This window comes from Anas acuta, unplaced genomic scaffold (assembly GCF_963932015.1).
Source record: "Anas acuta unplaced genomic scaffold, bAnaAcu1.1 SCAFFOLD_331, whole genome shotgun sequence".
Classification (NCBI taxonomy): Eukaryota; Metazoa; Chordata; class Aves; order Anseriformes; family Anatidae; genus Anas; species Anas acuta.
Genome location: NW_027076180.1, coordinates 18865 through 38031, shown reverse-complemented (window position 1 = coordinate 38031; position 19167 = coordinate 18865). Strand labels below are relative to the sequence as shown.

The 19167-nt window shown below is 59.6% G+C and overlaps 1 protein-coding gene across 1 annotated transcript; it reads left to right on the top strand.

The window, feature by feature from the left end:
* The first annotated feature begins 166 nt into the window (after window positions 1-166).
* On the top strand, window positions 167-18877 carry SYT3 (synaptotagmin 3). The gene is made up of 8 exons (XM_068668536.1): window positions 167-390; window positions 3110-3464; window positions 5239-5785; window positions 9468-9588; window positions 11889-12060; window positions 15484-15613; window positions 17380-17455; window positions 18562-18877. The coding sequence occupies exons 1-7, from the start codon at window positions 237-239 to the stop codon at window positions 17449-17451; spliced, it is 1551 nt and encodes a 516-aa protein (XP_068524637.1). The 5' UTR covers window positions 167-236; the 3' UTR covers window positions 17452-17455; window positions 18562-18877.
* Window positions 18878-19167: the final 290 nt, after the last annotated feature.

The window sequence follows — 19167 nt, the reverse complement described above, 5'->3', positions numbered from 1 at the left end:
CACAGCCCTGTGCACACCTGCATGCACAACCACGTGCACAATCACCAGCACAACCCCCTGCAGACATGCAAGCCTGGCCCCATGCACGACTGCAGCACCGTGCATTGCACAGCCCCGCGCCCCCTTGCACACAAATCCGGAGGGGTTGGGGATGGGGAGGGGGTGGCTGGGGGCGTGCAAAGGCTCTGTCCCCCCCCTCCCCACGCCCCGGTGTCCCCCCCCGCAGGTGGGTGGCCATGTCGGGGGACTACGAGGAGGACGTGTGCCGCAGCGCCCTGCGCCTGGTGCAGGAGCTCTGCTTCGCCCCCCGCGCCCGCGCCCAGCACCAGCAGTGCCTGGAGTTCACCGACCTCCTGCGGCACCGCGGGCACCCCCGGCCCGCCGACGCTGGTGAGGGGGGGGTCCTAATGGGGTGGGGGGGGTGATCGAGGGGTTGGGGTGGTCGTCAAGAGGGTGGTGGGGTCCTCAAGAGGGTGGTGGGACCCCAAGAGGGTGGTGGGACCCCAAGAGGATGATGAGACCCTAAGGAGGGTGGTGGGATCCCAAAAAAGGTGGTGGGGTCCTCAAGAGGGTGGTGGGACCCTAAAGAGGGTGATGGGATCCCAAAAAGGGTGGTGGGGTCCTCAAGAGGGTGGTGGGACCCCAAGAGGATGAGGAGACCCTAAGGAGGGTGACAGGAACCCAAAAAGGGTGGTGGGGTCCTCAAGAGGGTGGTGGGACCCCAAGAGGGTGGTGGGACCCCAAGAGGGTGAGGAGACCCTAAGGAGGGTGGTGGGATCCCAAAAAGGGTGGTGGGACCCCAAGAGGGTGGTGAGACCCCAAGAGGGTGGTGGGATCCAAAAAGGGTGGTGGGGTCCTCAAGAGGGTGGTGGGACCCCAAGAGGGTGAGGAGACCCTAAGGAGGGTGGTGGGGTCCCAAGGAGGGGTGTGGGGTCCTCAAGAGGGTGGTGGGACCCCAAGAGGGTGGTGGGACCCCAAGAGGATGAGGAGACCCTAAGGAGGGTGATGGGATCCCAAAAAGGGTGGTGGGGTCCTCAAGAGGGTGGTGGGACCCCAAGAGGGTGAGGAGACCCTAAGGAGGGTGACAGGAACCCAAAAAGGGTGGTGGGGTCCTCAAGAGGGTGGTGGGACCCCAAGAGGGTGAGGAGACCCTAAGGAGGGTGACAGGAACCCAAAAAGGGTGGTGGGGTCCTCAAGAGGGTGGTGGGACCCCAAGGAGGGTGCTGGGATCCCAAAAAGGGTGGTGGGGTCCTCAAGAGGGTGGTGAGACCCTAAGGAGGGTGGTGGGATCCCAAAAAGGGTGGTGGGACCCCAAGAGGGTGGTGAGACTCCAAGAGGATGAGGAGACCCTAAGGAGGGTGGTGGGATCCCAAGGAGGGTGGTGGGGTCCTCAAGAGGGTGGTGGGACCCCAAGAGGGTGGTGGGACCCTAAGGAGGGTGGTGGGATCCCAAGGAGGGGTGTGGGGTCCTCAAGAGGGTGGTGAGACCCCAAGAGGGTGAGGAGACCCTAAGGAGGGTGGTGGGATCCCAAAAAGAGTGGTGGGACCCCAAGAGGGTGGTGAGACCCCAAGAGGGTGAGGAGACCCTAAGGAGGGTGGTGGGATCCCTAAAAGGGTGGTGGGACCCTAAGGAGGGTGATGGGACCCCCATGTCCTTCATCTGGGGACCCCAGGAAGGTGGTGGGCACCCCAGGAATGTAATGGGGACCCCAAGAGGGTGGTGGGGACCACAAGAGGGTGATGGGACCCCAAGAGGATGACAGGGACCTGAGGAAGGTGTCCGGGACCCCCAGAGGGTGACGAGGACCCCAGAAGGGTAAAGGGGACCCCAGGAGGGTGGTGGGGACCCCAAGAAGGTGATGGGACCCCCCACATCTGGGGACCTGAGGATCACGGTGGGGACCCCAGGAGGGTATCAGAGACCCCAGGAGGGTGTCAGGGACCCCAGAGGGTGTCAGGGACCCCAGGAGGGTGTTAGGGACCCCAGGAGGGTGACGAGGACCCCAAGAAGGTGATGGGACCCCCATGTCCTCCATCTGGGGACCTGAGGATAACGGTGGGGACCCCCAGAGGGTGTCAGGGACCTCCAGAGGGTTCAGGGACCCCCGGAGGGTGTCAGGGACCCCAGGAAGGTGTCAGGGACCCCCGGAGGGTGTCAGGGACCCCGGAGGGTGTCAGGGACCCCAGGAGGGTGTCAAGGACCCCCAGAGGGTGACGAGGACCCCAGGAGGGTGACGAGGACCCCAAGAAGGTGACAGGGACCCCCATGTCCTACATCCGGGGACCTGAGGATCACGGTGGGGACCCCAGGAGGGTATCAGAGACCCCAGGAGGTTGTCAGGGACCTCCAGAGGGTTCAGGGACCCCCGGAGGGTGATGGGGACCCCAGGAGGGTGACGAGGACCCCCGGAGGGTGACGGGGACCCCAGGAGGGTGTCAGGGACCCCAAGAAGGTGATGGGACCCCCATGTCCTACATCTGAGGACCTGAGGATCACAGTGGGGACCCCAGGAGGGTGTCAGAGACCCCATGAGGGTATCAGGGACCCCAGAGGGTGACAAGGACCCCCGGAGGGTATCAAGGACCCCCGGGGGGTGACGGGGACCCCAAGAAGGTGATGGGACCCCCATGTCCTACATCTGGGGACCTGAGGATCACGGTGGGGACCCCAGGACGGTATCAGAGACCCCAGGAGGGTATCAGAGACCCCAGAGGGTGTCAGGGACCCCAGAGGGTGTCAAGGACCCCAGAGGGTGACGAGGACCCCCGGAGGGTGACGAGGACCCCCGGAGGGTGATGGGGACCCCAAGAAAGTGATGGGACCCCCATGTCCTCCATCTGGGGACCTGAGGATCACGGTGGGGACCCCAGGAGGGTGTCAAGGACCCCAGAGGGTGTCAGGGACCCCAGGAGGGTGATGAGGACCCCAGAAGGATAAAGGGGACCCCAAGAGGGTGGGGGGGACCCCAGGAAGGTGATGGGACCCCCATGTCCTATATCTGGGGACCTGAGGATCATGGTGGGGACCCCCGGAGGGTGTCAGGGACCCCAGAGGGTGACGAGGACCCCCAGAGGGTGACGGGGACCCCATGGGATGTCCCCCCACCCAGACATTTCGGTGAGCCTGCTGTCGGTGATCGTCACCTTCTGCGGCATCGTGCTGCTGGGCGTCTCGCTCTTCGTCTCCTGGAAGCTCTGCTGGGTGCCCTGGCGCGACAAGGGGGGCGCGGGGGCCGCCCCCCGCAAGGAACCCCCCCACCCTACACCTTTCGGGGAACCCGAGCGAGGGGAAGCGGGCGCCGAAGCCCCCGAACGCTCCTACCTGGACATGGGGTCCTGCCCCGAGGCCGCCCTAAAATTGAGCCAGACGTCGCCCGAGCTGCCCCTAGAGCGCGACGGGGCCGGGGGGGCCCTGCCCAGTGCCACCTCCCAGCAGCAGGTGGCGGCGCTGGGACACGGGGGCAGGTGGGGACGGGGATGGGGACACGGGGGGACGGGGGGTGGGAGGGGATGGGGTGGGAGATGGGGATGGAGGTGGGGTAGATGGGGATGGGGATGGGATTGGGATGAGGGTCGGGATGGGATGGGGTGGGGATTGGAATGGGGATGGGGATGGGATGGGATGGGATTGGGATTGGGATTGGGATTGGGATTGGGATTGGGATTGGGATGAGGATCGGGATGGGATGGGATTGGGATTGGGATGAGATGGGATGGGGTTGGGTGGGGATGGGGATGGGGATGGGAACGGGGAAGGGGATGGAATGGGATGGGAATGGGTTGGGGATTGGGATGGGGTGGGATTGGGATTGGGATTGGGATTGGGATGAGGGTCGGGATGGGATGGGGTGGGATTGGAATGGGGATGGGGAAGGGGATGGAATGGGATGGGAATGGGTTGGGGATTGGGATGGGGTGGGATTGGGATTGGGATGAGGATTGGGATGGGATGGAGTGGGGATTGGAATGTGGATAGGGATGGGGTTGGGGATGGGGATGGGGATGGGGATGGGGATGGGGTGGGATTGGGATTGGGATTGGGATTGGAATGAGGATCGGGATGGGATGGAGTGGGGATTGGAATGTGGATGGGGATGGGGTTGGGATGAGGATTGGGATGGATGGGGATGGGATGGGGATGAAGATGAAGATAGGAATGGGGTTGGGTGGGGATGGAGTAGGATTGGGATGGGAATTGGGATGGGGATGGGGTGGGGAAGGGGATGGGTTTGGGTGTGGATGGGATGGGATGGGATGGGGATGGAGGTGGGAATGGGGTTGGGTGGGGAGGGGATGGAATAGGATGGGGTGGGGAAGGGGATGGGGATGGGATGCGGATGGAATGGGATGGGGATTGGAATGGGATAGGGATCGGACGGCAATTGGGATGTGATAAAGATGGGATGGGGATTGGGAGGGATGGGATTGGGATTGGGATTGGAATAGGGTTGAATGGAGACGGGGTGGGGTGGAGATTGGGATGGGATGGGATGGGATGGGATGGGATGGGATGGGATGGGATGGGATGGGATGGGATGGGTGGGATGGGATGGGATGGGATGGGATGGGATGGGATGGGATGGGATGGGATGGGTGGGATGGGATGGGATGGGATGGGATGGGATGGGATGGGATGGGTGGGATGGGGTGGGATGGGATGGGATGGGTGGGATGGGATGGGATGGGATGGGATGGGATGGGATGGGATGGGATGGGTGGGATGGGATGGGATGGGGTGGGATGGGATGGGATGGGATGGGATGGGATGGGGTGGGATGGGATGGATGGGATGGGATGGGTGGGATGGGGTGGGATGGGATGGGATGGGATGGGATGGGATGGGATGGGATGGGATGGGATGGGATGGGATGGGATGGGATGGGATGGGATGGGAGGAGATGGGGACGGTGATTGGGATGGAGATGGGAATGGGGTTGGGTCGGGATGGAATGGGAGGGGATTGGGATTGGGATTGGGATTGGGATTGGGATTGGGATTGGGATTGGGATGGGGATTGGGATGGGGATTGGGGATTGGGATTGGGATTGGGATTGGGATTGGGATTGGGATTGGGGATGGGAATAGGGTGGGAACTGGGATGGGGACGGAGCCAGATGGGGGCTGCGTGACATGGGGACAGCACCGGCACGGGGATGGGGGTCCGCAAGGCCCCGTGGGGGCAGCCGGGGACCCCCCCACCCCACCTCCATCACCAGGACCACCCTTTTTCCCCCCCCAGACACCCCCCGGCCCCCCGCCCGTCCAGCCCGGACCCCCCGAACCTTTTTGAGGAGAAACCCGAGCAAAGCACCAGCATCGGCCAGATCCAACCCGAGCTCTACCAACCCGGCGAGGGCGACGCTCGACGCGGGGGCTCGGGGGGCTCCGGGGGGGGGACTCCCTGCGGGAGGCTGAGCGTCGCCTTGCGCTACGCCTACGGCACCGAGCAGCTGGTGGTGAGGGTCCTGCGCGCCCGCGACCTCCCCGCCAAGGACGCCAACGGCTTCTCCGACCCCTACGTCAAGATGTACCTCCTGCCCGACCGCAAGAAGAAATTCCAGACCAAGGTGCACCGGCGGACGCTCAACCCCGTCTTCGACGAGACCTTCAGCTTCGGGGTGCCCTTCGCCGAGCTGCCCGCCCGCCGCTTGCACTTCAGCGTCTACGACTTCGACCGCTTCTCGCGGCACGACCTGATCGGGCAGGTGGTGCTGGATAACCTGCTGGAGGCGGCCGAGCGCGACGGCGAGACCCCCATCTGGAGGGACATCCTGGAGGCCACCGCGGTGAGGCGGCCGCTGGGGGTGGGACGGGGACGCTGGTGGGCTCCGGTGCGGGTGCGTGTCTGCAGTTGGAGATGCATTTGCACCTCTGTTCTCATGTTTGTTTGCAGATGCATTTGCAGAATTTGTTTGCAGCCTTATTTGCAGGTGCATTTGCACCTCTGTTCTCACATTCGGTTGCAGATGCATTTGCAGAAATTGTTTGCAGCCTTATTTGCAGGTGCATTTGCACCTCTGTTCTCACATACGCCTGTAGATGCATTCGCAGGATGCGTTTGCAGCCTCAGTTGCAGGCACATTCGCACTGCTGGTCTCACGTGCATCTATAGATGCATTTGCAGGATGTGTTTGCAGATGTGTTCATGGGATGCATTTGCAGCCTTGGTTGCAGATGCATTTTCGCCTCTTGTCTCAAATGCATTTGGAGATGCATTTGCAGGATGCATTTGCAGCCTCAGTTGCAGACACATTTATACCTCTGGTCTCACATGCATTTGTAGTATTTGTAGCACATTCACTTGCAGGTGCATTTGCAGGATGCCTTTATAACATTGGTTGCAGGTGCACTTGTACCTTGTCTCACATGCATTTGCAGATAGATTTGTGTATGCATTTGCAGATGCATTTGCAAGACAAGTTTGCAAGACACCAATTGTACATACATTTGCAAATGCATTTCCAGATGTGTTTGCAGGATGCATTTGCAGCCTCAATTGTAGATTAGTTTTCACCTCTGGTTTCATGTGCATTTGCAGAATGTATTTGCAGATGAATTTGTGAGACATGTTTGTAAGACACCATTTGTAGATGCATTTGCAGATACATTCATGGGATGCATTTGCAGCCTTGCTTGCAGATGCATTTGTATCTCTTGTCTCGTGTTCATTTGCAAATGCACATGTTTGCAAGACACCAATTGTACATACATTTGCAGATGTATTTGTAAGATGTTTGCAGGATGTGTTTGCAAGATGCATTTGCAAATGCATTCATGGGATGCATTCGCAGCCTCGGTTTCAGATGCATTTGCACTTCTGCTCTCACATGCATTTGTAGGATGCATTTGCAGGATGCATTTGCAGGTTATTTAGCGAGACATGTTTGCAAGACACCATTTGTAGATGCATCTGCAGATACTTTTGCCAAATGCATTTGCATCCGTGATTGCAGGCAGACTCATTTACACTTTTATTCTCACTTTCATTTGTAGATGCATTTGCAGGATGTGTTTGAACATTTGTAGGATGTGTTTGCAGAATGCATTTGCAGCCTTGGTTGCAGGTGCATTTGCACCTCTAGTCTCATGCATTCATAAATGCCTTTGTGAGACATGTCTGCAAGACACCATTTGTGGATGCATTTGTAGATACATTTGCAGATGTGTTTGCAAGATGCATTTTCAGGGTACGTTTGGAGCCTCAGTTGCAGATGCATTTGTACCCCTATTCTCACATACATTTGTAGATGCATTTGCAGGATACATTTGCATCCTCGATCGCAGATGCATTTGTACCTCTGGTCTCATGTGCATTTGGAGATGAATTTGCAAGGCATGCTTGCAAGACACCATTTGCAGGATGCACTTGAAGATGGTTTTGCAGGATGCATCTGCAACCTTGATTGAAGACTCGTTTGCACCTCTGGTCTCACATGCATTTGTAGATGCATTTGAAAGACGTATTTGCAGATGTGTTCACGAGATGCATTTGCAGATGCATTTGCAGCCTCAATTGCAGATGCATTTGCATCCCCTGTCTCAATTGCATTTGTAGATGCATTTTCAGGACGCATTTGCAGCCTTGATTGCAGAAGCTCTGCAATCAAAATCAAAACCAAATGCACCTCTGGTCTTACATGCATTTTCAGATGTTTTTGTGTTTTTTTTTTTTTTTTTTTTTTTTTTTGCAGATGCAGATCTGTTTGCAAGACATGTTTGCAAGGCATTATTTGTAGATGCACTTGCAGATGTATTTGCAGGATGCATTTGCAGCCTTGGTTGCAGATGCACGTGTACCTCTGGTCTCACATGCATTTGCAGGTGCATTTGCAGGCGCATTTGCAGATATGTTTGTAAGACAACATTTATAGATGCATTTATACCTCTGGTTTCACAAATATTTGCATACATTTGCAGGATGTGTTTGCAGACTCAAATGCAGACGCATTTGCAGTCTGGCCTCTCATGCATTTGAGGATGTGTTTGCAGAATGTGTTTGCAGTCTTGGTTGCAGATGCATTTGTTCCTCTGGTTTTGCATGCACATTCAGGTGCATTTGGAGATGTGTTTGCGAGAAATGTTTGCAAGACATCATTTGTAGGTGCATTTGTAGCTCAGGTCTCATTAGCATTTGTAGATGCATTTGTAGATGCATTTGCAGATGAATTTGCAAAACATGCTTGCAAGACAACATTTTGAAGATCCATTTGCAGCTCTGGTCTTACGTTAATTTGAGGATGTGTTTGCAGAATGTTTTTGCAGTCTTGGTTACAGCTGTTTGTACTTCTGGTTTAACATGTGCATTTACAGGATGCATTTACAGATATGTTTGCAAGACATGTTTACAAAACATCATTTATAGACGCATTTTTATCTCTGCTCTCACATCTATTTGCAGGATGCATTTGTAGATGCATTTGCAGGATGCATTTGTAGCTTCAAATGCGGACGCATTTGTCCCTCTGGTCTCACATGCATTTGCAGATGTATTTGCAGGATGCATTTGCAAGATACATTTGCCACCTCGTTTGCAGATGCATTTGTAGCTCTATTCACACGTGCATTTGATGCTCCAGTCACACGTGCAGATGCAGTTGCAGGGTGCATTAGTGCTGTCGTTTTCAGATACTTTTACAGCTCCTGTCACAGATGCATTTGCAGATGCACTTGAGGATGCATTTGCAGATGCAGTCACACATTTTTTCATTTATATTTGCATGCATTACTGGTCATGGACACATTTGAAAATGTATTTGGAAGACACATTTACAGCCTTCATTGCAGATGCATTTGCAGCCTCACTCGCAGATGCATTTGCAGCCTCACTTGCAGGTGCATTTGCAAATGCCGCTCCAGATGCAGGTGCATTCACAAATGCATCATGGCCTTGTTTGCAGATGCATTTGCAGCTCCAGTTGCAGGTGCATTTGCAGCTCCAGCCCTACATGCACTTGCAGATGCCTTTGCAGCTGTGCTCATGGATGCATTTCCAGGTGCATCGGCAGGTGCATTGCCAGCCTTGTTTGCAGACACATTTTTCCTTCAGCTACAGGTGCGTTTGTAGATGCATTTGCAGCGCCACTCGCAGGTGCATTTGCAGATGTGCTTGCAAATGCATCGCAGCCCGGGTTGCAGACGTGCGTGCAAATTTGCACGTGCATTACCAGCCTCGTTTGGAGGCGCGTGTGCAGTTCAGTCCCGGAGCGGGAGCTGAACCCCAACCAGAAGCATCCCCTACCCGTGACCTCTGACCCCCCTGTGACCCCTGACCCCATCGACCTCTGACCCCACTGTGACCCCTGATCCCTTTGCCCCCATCCCCAAACCTGCTGCCACCCCCAATCTCCCCCGTGCCCTTTCCCCCTGGACCCAACCCCAAACCTGATGCCCGCTGACCCCACTGATCTTTGACCCCGTGACCTTGGGCTCCGCTGACCTTTGACCCCTGCTGACCTTTGCCCCCCGCAGGAGAAGGCGGACCTGGGGGAGGTGAACTTCTCGCTGTGCTACCTGCCCACGGCCGGGCGCCTGACGGTCACCGTCATCCGCGCCTCCAACCTGCGCGCCATGGACCTGACCGGCTTCTCGGGTGAGAGGGGACACGGGGACCCCTGGGGACATGGGGACGTGGGGGGACACGGGGACGTGGGGGGACATGGGGAGGTGGAGGGACATGGGGACATTGCAGGACATGGGGACATGGCAGGATAAGGGGATGTGGAGGGATATGGGGACATCATGGGAGGATGTAAGGACGCTGGGGGACACGGCGTGTCCAACTTGTCCCCATGAGATGACCATGGGGTGGCTGCAGGGCGCCGTGGGGTGGCCGTGGGGCTCTGTAGGACACCATGGGGTGGCTGTAGGGCACCATGGGATGACCATGGGGCACCATGGGATGGCCATGGGGCTCTGTAGGACACCATGGGATGGAAGAGGGCTCTATAGGGCACCATGGGATGGTGGTAGGGAACAATGGGATGGCTGTGGGGCTCTCTAGGACACCATGGGGCTCTATAGGGCACCATGGGATGACCATGGGACACTATGGGATGGCCGTGGGGCTCTGTAGGACACCATGGGATGGCGGAGGGCTCTATAGGGCACCATGGGATGACCATAGGACACCATGGGATGGCTGTGGGGCTCTATAGGGCACCATGGGATGGCCGTGGGGTTCTATAGGACACCAAGGGATGAGCATGGGACACCATGGGATGGAGGAGGGCTCTGTAGGACACCATGGGATGCCCATGGGGTTCTATAGGACACCAAGGGATGAGCATGGGACACCATGGGATGGAGGAGGGCTCTGTAGGACACCATGGGATGACCATAGGGCACCGTGGGGTGGCCGTGGGGCTCTGTAGGACACCAAGGGATGGAGGAGGGCTCTATAGGACACCACAGGATGACCATGGGACACCATGGGATGGCCGTGGGGCTCTGTAGGACACCATGGGATGGCTGTAGGTCACCATAGGATGGCCATAGGGCACTATGAGATGGCCATGGGGCTCTGTAGGACACATGGGATAGCTGTAGGGCACCATGGGATGACCATGGGGTTCTGTAGGACACCAAGGGATGACCATGGGACACCATGGGATGGCCGTGGGGCTCTGTAGGACACCATGGGATGGAGGAGGGGTCTACAGGGCACCATGGGATGATGGCAGGGAACAATGGGATGACCATGGGGCTCTCTAGGACACCATGGGATGGCTGTAGGGCACCATGGGATGACCATGGGTCACCATGGGATGGCCGTGGGGCTCTGTAGGACACCATGGGATGGAAGAGGGCTCTATAGGGCACCATGGGATGATGGTAGGGAACAATGGGATGGCCGTGGGGCTCTGTAGGACACCAAGGGATGGCTGTAGGACACCATGGGATGACCATAGGACTCTGTAGGATACCAAGGAGTGACCATAGGGCACCATAGGATGGCCATGGGGCTCTCTAGGACACCATAGGATGACCATAGGGCACCATGGGATGACCATGGGACACCATTGGATGGCCATAGGGCTCTGTAGGACACCATGGGATGACCATAGGGCACCATAGGATGGCCATGGGATTCTATAGGGCACCATGGGATGACCATAGGGCTCTGTAGGACACATGGGATAGCTGTAGGGCACCATGGGATGACCATGGGGTTCTGTAGGACACCAAGGGATGACCATGGGACACCATGGGATGGCCGTGGGGCTCTGTAGGACACCATGGGATGACCATGGGACACCATGGGATGGCCGTGGGGCTCTGTAGGACACCATGGGATGACCATAGGGCACCATAGGATGGCCATGGGGTTCTATAGGACACCATGGGATGGCTGTAGGGCACCATGGGATGACCATGGGTCACCATGGGATGGCTGTGGGGCTCTGTAGGACACCATGGGATGACCATGGGTCACCATGGGATGGTGATGGGGCTCTATAGGGCACCATGGGATGGCCATGGGGTTCTATAGGACACCATAGGATGACCATAGGGCACCATAGGATGGCCATGGGGCTCTGTAGGACACCATGGAATTGAGGAGGGCTCTATAGGGCACCATAGGATGGCCATGGGGCTCTGTAGGACACCATGGGATGACCATAGGACACCATGGGATGACCATGGGACACCATGGGATGGTCGTGGGGCTCTGTAGGACACCATGGGATGACCATAGGACACCATGGGATGACCATAGGACACCATGGGATGGCTGTGGGGCTCTATAGGGCACCATGGGATGACCATGGGACACCATGGGATGGCCGTGGGGCTCCGAGACGCCGTCAAACGGCCGCGGGGCACCGTGGGGCAGCCGTGGGGGCTTTAGGGGATGCCGTGGGGCTGCCCCCCACCCCCCCATCCCCGCAGACCCCTACGTGAAGGCCTCGCTGATGGCGGAGGGCCGGCGGCTGAAGAAGCGCAAGACGTCCATCAAGAAGAACACCCTGAACCCCAGCTACAACGAGGCGCTGGTGTTCGACGTCCCGCACGAGAGCGTGCACCACGTCAGCCTCACCATCGCCGTGGTCGACTACGACTGGTGAGGGGGGGGGGGTCGGCGCCCTCGTGCGAGGGGTCTCGCCCCGTCTCGGGGTGGTCCCGAGCACGTCTGGGTCCCTCTGGGGGGGCAAGGGGAGGTTTTGGGGTCGCCGGGCAGTTGGGTCCTCATATTGGGGTGACCCCTGGACATCTGGGTCACCTTGGTGGGCACAGGGAGCATTTGGGGTCCCCAGGCACTTGGGTCCTCATATTGGGGTGACCCCTTGACCTTTTGGTTCCATTGGGGAGCACGGGAAGGTTTTGGGGTTGCCGGGCACTTGGGTCCTCATATTGGGGTGATCCTGTTCACCTGGGTCACCTTGGTGGGCACGGGGAGCATTTGGGGTCCCCAGGCACTTGGGTCCCCATATTGGGGTGACCCATGGACATCTGGGTCCCCTTGGTGGTCATGGGGAGCATTTGGGGTCCCCAGGCATTTGGGTCCTCATATTGGGGTGTCCCCTAGACATCTGGATCCCCTTGGTGGGCAGAGGGAGTATTTGGGGTCCCCAGGCACTTGGGTCCCCATATTGAGGGGACTCTCAAACATCTGGGTCCCCTTGGGGGGCACGGGAAGGTTTTGGGGTCGCTGGGCAGTTGGGTCCTCATATTGGGGTGATCCTGTTCACCTGGGTCACCTTGGTGGGCACGGGGAGCATTTGGGGTCCCCAGGCACTTGGGTCCTCATATTGGGGTGACCCCTTGACATTTTGGTTCCACTGGGGGGCATGGGGAGCTTTTAGGGTCCCCAAGTACTTGGGTCCCCATATTGGGGTGTCCCCTGGACATCTGGATCCCCTTGGTGGGCAGAGGGAGTATTTGGGGTCCCTGGGCACTTGGTTCCCCATACTGGGGTGACCCATGGACATCTGGGGCCCCTTGGTGGGCAGAGGGAGTATTTGGGGTCCCCAAGCACTTGGGTTCCCCTATTGGGGTGACCCTGGACATCTGGGTCCCCTTGGTGGGCACGGGGAGCATTTGGGGTCCCCAGGCACCCGGGTCCCCGTATTGGGGTGACCCTGGATATCTGGGTCACCTTGGTGGGCAGAAGGAGTATTTGGGGTCCCCAGGCACTTGGGTCCTCATATTGGGGTGACCCCTTGACCTTTTGGTTCCATTGGGGGGCACGGGAAGGTTTTGGGGTCGCCGGGCACTTGGGTCCTCATATTGGGGTGATCCTGTTCACCTGGGTCACCTTGGTGGGCACAGGGAGCTTTTAGGGTCCCCAGGTACTTGGGTCCCCATATTGGTGTGACCCCTGGACATCTGGGTCCCCTTGGTGGGCACGGGGAGCATTTGGGGTCCCCGGACACTTGGGTCCCCATATTGGGGTGACCCTGGACATCTGGATCCCCTTGGTGGGCACGGGGAGCATTTGGGGTCCCCAGGCACTTGGGTCCCCGTATTGGGGTGACCCCTTGACATTTTGGTTCCATTGGGGGGCATGGGGAGCTTTTAGGGTCCCCAGGTACTTGGGTCCCCATATTGAGGGGACTCTCAAACATCTGGGTCCCCTTGGGGGACACGGGGAGCATTTGGGGTCCCCAGGCACTTGGGTCCCCATATTGGGGTGACCCCTGGACATCTGGATCCCCTTGGTGGGCACGGGGAGCATTTGGGGTCCCCAGGCACTTGGGTCCCCGTATTGGGGTGACCCCTTGACATTTTGGTTCCATTGGGGGGCATGGGGAGCTTTTGGGGTCGCCGGGCACTTGGGTCCTCATATTGGGGTGATCCTGTTCACCTGGGTCACCTTGGTGGGCACAGGGAGCTTTTAGGGTCCCCAGGTACTTGGGTCCCCATATTGGGGTGACCCCTTGACCTTTTGGTTCCACTGGGGGGCATGGGGAGCATTTGGGGTCCCCAGGTACTTGGGTCCCCATATTGGGGTGACCCCTTGACATCTGGATCCCCTTGGTGGGCAGAGGGAGTATTTGGGGTCCCTGGGCACTTGGTTCCCCATACTGGGGTGACCCTGGATATCTGGGTCACCTTGGTGGGCATGGGGAGCATTTGGGGTCCCCAGGCATGTGGGTCCCCATATTGGGGTGACCCTGGATATCTGGGTCACCTTGGTGGGCACAGGGAGCATTTGGGGTCCCCAGGCACCCGGGTCCCCGTATTGGGGTGACCCCTGGACATCTGGATCCCCTTGGTGGGCAGAGGGAGCATTTGGGGTCCCCAGACACCCGGGTCCCCGTATTGGGGTGACCCCTGGACATCTGGATCCCCTTGGTGGGCAGAGGGAGCATTTGGGGTCCCCGGGCACGTGGGTCCCCATATTGGGGTGACCCCTTGACATTTTGGTTCCACTGGGGGGCATGGGGAGCTTTTAGGGTCCCCAGGTACTTGGGTCCCCATATTGGGGTGACCCCCTGGACACCTGGGTCCTACTGGTGGGCATGGGGAGCATTTGGGGTCCCCAGGCACCCGGGTCCCCGTATTGGGGTGACCCTGGATATCTGGGTCACCTTGGTGGGCACGGGGAGCATTTGGGGTCCCCAGGCACTTGGGTCCTCATATTGGGGTGACCCCTTGATATTTTGGTTCCACTGGGGGGCATGGGGAGCTTTTAGGGTCCCCAGGCACTTGGGTCCCCATATTGGGGTGACCCCTGGACATCTGGGTCCCCTTGGTGGTCATGGGGAGAATTTGGGGTCCCCAGGCACTTGGGTCCCCATATTGGGGTGACCCCTTGACCTTTTGGTTCCACTGGGGGGCATGGGGAGCTTTTGGGGTCCCCAAGCACTTGGGTCCCCCTATTGGGGGTGACCCTGGATATCTGGGTCACCTTGGTGGGCAGAAGGAGTATTTGGGGTCCCCAGGCACTTGGGTCCCCATATTGAGGGGACTCTTGAACATCTGGGTGTCATTGGGGGGCATGGGAAGCTTTTGGGGTCCCCAAGTACTTGGGTCCCCATATTGGGGTGACCCATGGACATCTGGATCCCCTTGGTGGGCACGGGGAGCATTTGGGGTCCCCAGACACCCGGGTCCCCGTATTGGGTGACCCCTGGACATCTGGATCCCCTTGGTGAGCAGAGGGAGTATTTGGGGTCCCCAGGCACTTAGGTCCCCATGTTGGGGTGACCCCTTGACCTTTTGGTTCCACTGGGGGGCATGGGGAGCTTTTAGGGTCCCCAGGTACTTGGGTCCCCATATTGAGGGGACTCTCGAACATCTGGGTGTCATTGAGGGGCACGGGGAGCTTTTGGGGTCCCCAAGCACTTGGGTCCCCATATTGGGGTGACATCTGGACATCTGTGTCCTCTTGGTGGGCATGGGGAGCATTTGGGGTCCCCGGGCACCTGGGTCCCCACATTGGGGTTTCTCCCGGACATCTGGGTCCCGCTGATGGTCACGGGGTGCTTTTGGGGTCCCGGGGGTGTCCCCGGTCCCCTGGGTGCCACCGTGGCTCCCGCAGCATCGGGCACAACGAGGTGATCGGGATGTGCCGGGTGGGCAGCGACGCCGAGGGGCCGGGCCGCGAGCACTGGGCCGAGATGTTGGCCAACCCCCGCAAACCCATCGAGCACTGGCACACGCTGGTCGAGGTGAGACCCCCCCAGCACCCATGGGACCCCCCCGGCACCCATGGGACCCCCCGGCACCCATAGGACCCCCCTGGCACCCATAGGACACCCCCAGTACCCATAGGATATCCCCCAATGTCTATAGGATTGCCTGGCACCCATGGGACCCCCTGGCACCCATGGGATCCCCCAGCACCCATGGGACCCCCCCAGCACCAATGGGATCCCCCAGTACCCATAGGATATCGCCCAATGTCTATAGGATTGCCTGGCTCCCATGGGACCCCCCAGCACCCATGGGACCCCCCAGCACCCATGGGACCCCCCAGCATCCATGGGACCCCCCTGGCACCCATGGGACCCCCCAGCACCCATGGGATCCCCCAGCACCCATGGGACCCCCCTGGCACCCATGGGACCCCCCCGGCACCCATGGGACCCCCCAGTCCCCATAGGACCCCCCGGCACCCATGGGACCCCCCTGGCACCCATGGGACCCCCCCGGCACCCATGGGACCCCCCAGTCCCCATAGGACCCCCCGGCACCCATGGGACCCCCCTGGCACCCATGGGACCCCCCAGTACCCATGAGACCCCCCAGCACCCATGGGACCCCCCAGCACCCATGGGATCCCTCAGCACCCATAGGACCCCCCTGGCACCCATGGGATCCCCCTGGCACCCATGGGATCCCCCAGCACCCATAGGACCCCCCTGGAACCCATGGGACCCCCCCAGCACCCATGGGACCCCCCCGGCACCCATGGGACCCCCCAGCACCCATAGGATCCCCCGGCACCCATGGGACCCCCCGCACCCATAGGACCCCCCAGCACCCATGGGACCCCCCAGCACCCATGGGACCCCCCGGCACCCATGGGACCCTCCTGGCACCCATGGGACCCCCCAGCACCCATGGGACCCGTCCCCATATGAGTGTCCCTGTCCCCACATGAGTGTCCCCATATGGGTGTCCCCATCCTGATGTGGGTGTCCCCATATGAGTGTCCCTGTCCCCATACGAGCGTCCCCGTCCCCATATGGGTGTCCCCGTCCCCATATGAGCATCCCTGTCCCCATATGGGTGTCCCCCTCCCCATGCAGGTGTCCCCATACGGGTGTCCCCATCCTGTTGTGGGTGTCCCCATACGATTGTCCCCATCCCCATATGATTGTCCCTGTCCCCATATGAGTGTCCCCATCCCCATATGAGTGTCCCCGTCCCCATACAAGTGTCCCTGTCCCCATATGGGTGTCCCCATCCCCATACGAGCGTCCCTGTCCCCATATGGGTGTCCCCATCCTGATGTGGGTGTCCCCATACGATTGTCCCTGTCCCCATATGAGTGATCCCATCCCCATACAAGTGTCCCCGTCCCCATACAAGTGTCCCCATCCTGATGTGGGTGTCCCCATACGATTGTCCCCGTCCCCATACGATTGTCCCCGTCCCCATACGGGTGTCCCCATGCGAGTGTCCCTGTCCCCATACAAGTGTCCTTTCCCCATATGGGTGTCCCCATCCCCATACGAGCGTCCCCGTCCCCATATGGGTGTCCCCGTCCCCACATGAGTGTCCCCGTCCCCATACGGGTGTCCCTGTCCCCATACGATTGTCCCTGTCCCCATACGGGTGTCCCTGTCCCCATATGAGTGTCCCCGTCCCCATACGGGTGTCCCTGTCCCCATATGATTGTCCCTGTCCCCATACGGGTGTCCCTGTCCCCATATGAGTGTCCCCGTCCCCATATGGGTGTCCCCGTGCGAGTGTCCCCATCCCGGTGCAGGAGAAGGCGCTGGGGCTGGCGGCCAAGGGGGCGGCGCGGGACAAACCCAGCATCGTGGTGGAGCCCGACTGAGCCGGTACTGGGAGCACTGGGAGCACTGGGAGCGGCACCGAGGGCTCCGGGAGGGACCGGGGAGGCATTGGGCCATACTGGAGGGCACTGGGCCATACTGGAGGGCACGGGGCAAACTGGGAGAGGGCACTGGGAGCGCTCTGTACCATACTGGGAGGTTACTGGGGCATGCTTGGGGCCACTGGGACATACTGGGAGAGCATTGAACCATACTGGGAGGGTTCTGGGTCATGCTGGGAGGGCACTGGGCCATACTGGGGTGGCACTGGGCCATGCTGGAGGGCACTGGGCCATACTGGAGGGGACACTACTATATGGGGCCATAATGGGAGGGCACTGGAGTGTAAGTGTGGGCCACTGGGCCATACTGGGAGGGCACTGGAGAGCATGTGGACATACTGGAAGGGAACTGGGCCATACTGGGAGGCTGCTGGGTCATACAGAGAGGGCATTTTACCATGCTGGGGAGCACTGGGCCATACTGGGAGGGCCACTGGACTGTACTGGGGGGCCACTGGGCCATATTGAGGGTCATTGGGCCATACTGGAGGGCACTGGGCTATACTGGGGGGCTCTGGGCTGTACTGGGAGCACACTTTACCATACTGGGGGACATGGTGCCATACTGGGAGGTAACTGGGCCATACTGGGAGCACACCTTACCATACCGGGAGGCACTGGGCCATACTGGGAGGGCACTTTACCATACTGGGGGGCACTGGGCCATACTGGGAGATCACTCTACCATACTGGGAGGGCACTTTACCATACTGGGGGGCACTGGGCCATACTGGGAGAGCACTTTACCATACTGGGAGGGCACTTTACCATACTGGGGGACACTGGGCCATACTGGGAGGGCACTTTACCATACTGGGCGACACTGGCCCATACTGGGAGGGCACTTTACCATACTGGGGGGCACTGGGCCATACTGGGAGATCACTCTACCATACTGGGAGGGCACTTTACCATACTGGGGGGCACTGGGCCATACTGGGAACTCACTCTACCATACTGGGAGCTCACTCTACCATACTGGGAGGGCACTTTACCATACTGGGGGGCACTGGGCCATACTGGGCAGGTGCTGACCCCTCTCTCCCGCAGGCGGCGGGGCCGGCCCGGCCGGGGGGGCCCCACACCGAAGCCATAGGGGCCCCCCCCGGGCCCCCGGCCCCTGCCCTGCACGACAAGGGGGGGCCCGGCCCCCCCCCCACTGTGAACCCCGGCGCCTGGGGGGGGCCTGGAGGGACCCAGGAGCCCCCCCCCATGTGTGTGAATGTGGGGGGGGGGGGCACCCCAATGTGTTTCTACGCCCCCCCCCCCAAAAAAAAAAACCCTATGTGTTTGTATGGGGGGGGGGGTCCTCAAAACCCTCGTGTGTTTTTAGGGCCCCCCCCCCCAACTGTGTTTGTAGGGGGGGGGCAGGTGTCTGGGAGCCCCCCCCCCGAGCCCCCCAAATGTCTGTGTATGGGGCCCCCCCAAAAAAAATCTGGGTATGGGGGCCCCCCCCCAAATGTCTGTGTATGGGGGCCCCCCCCAAAAAAAATCTGGGTATGGGGGCCCCCCCCAAAATGTCTGTGTATGGGGCCCCCCCAAAAAATATCTGGGTATGGGGGCCCCCCCCCAAATATCTGGGTATGGGGGCGCCCCCAACCCCCCCCCACCCCAATATCTGGGGGGGGGGCTCCCAGTATCCGTGTATGGGGGCGC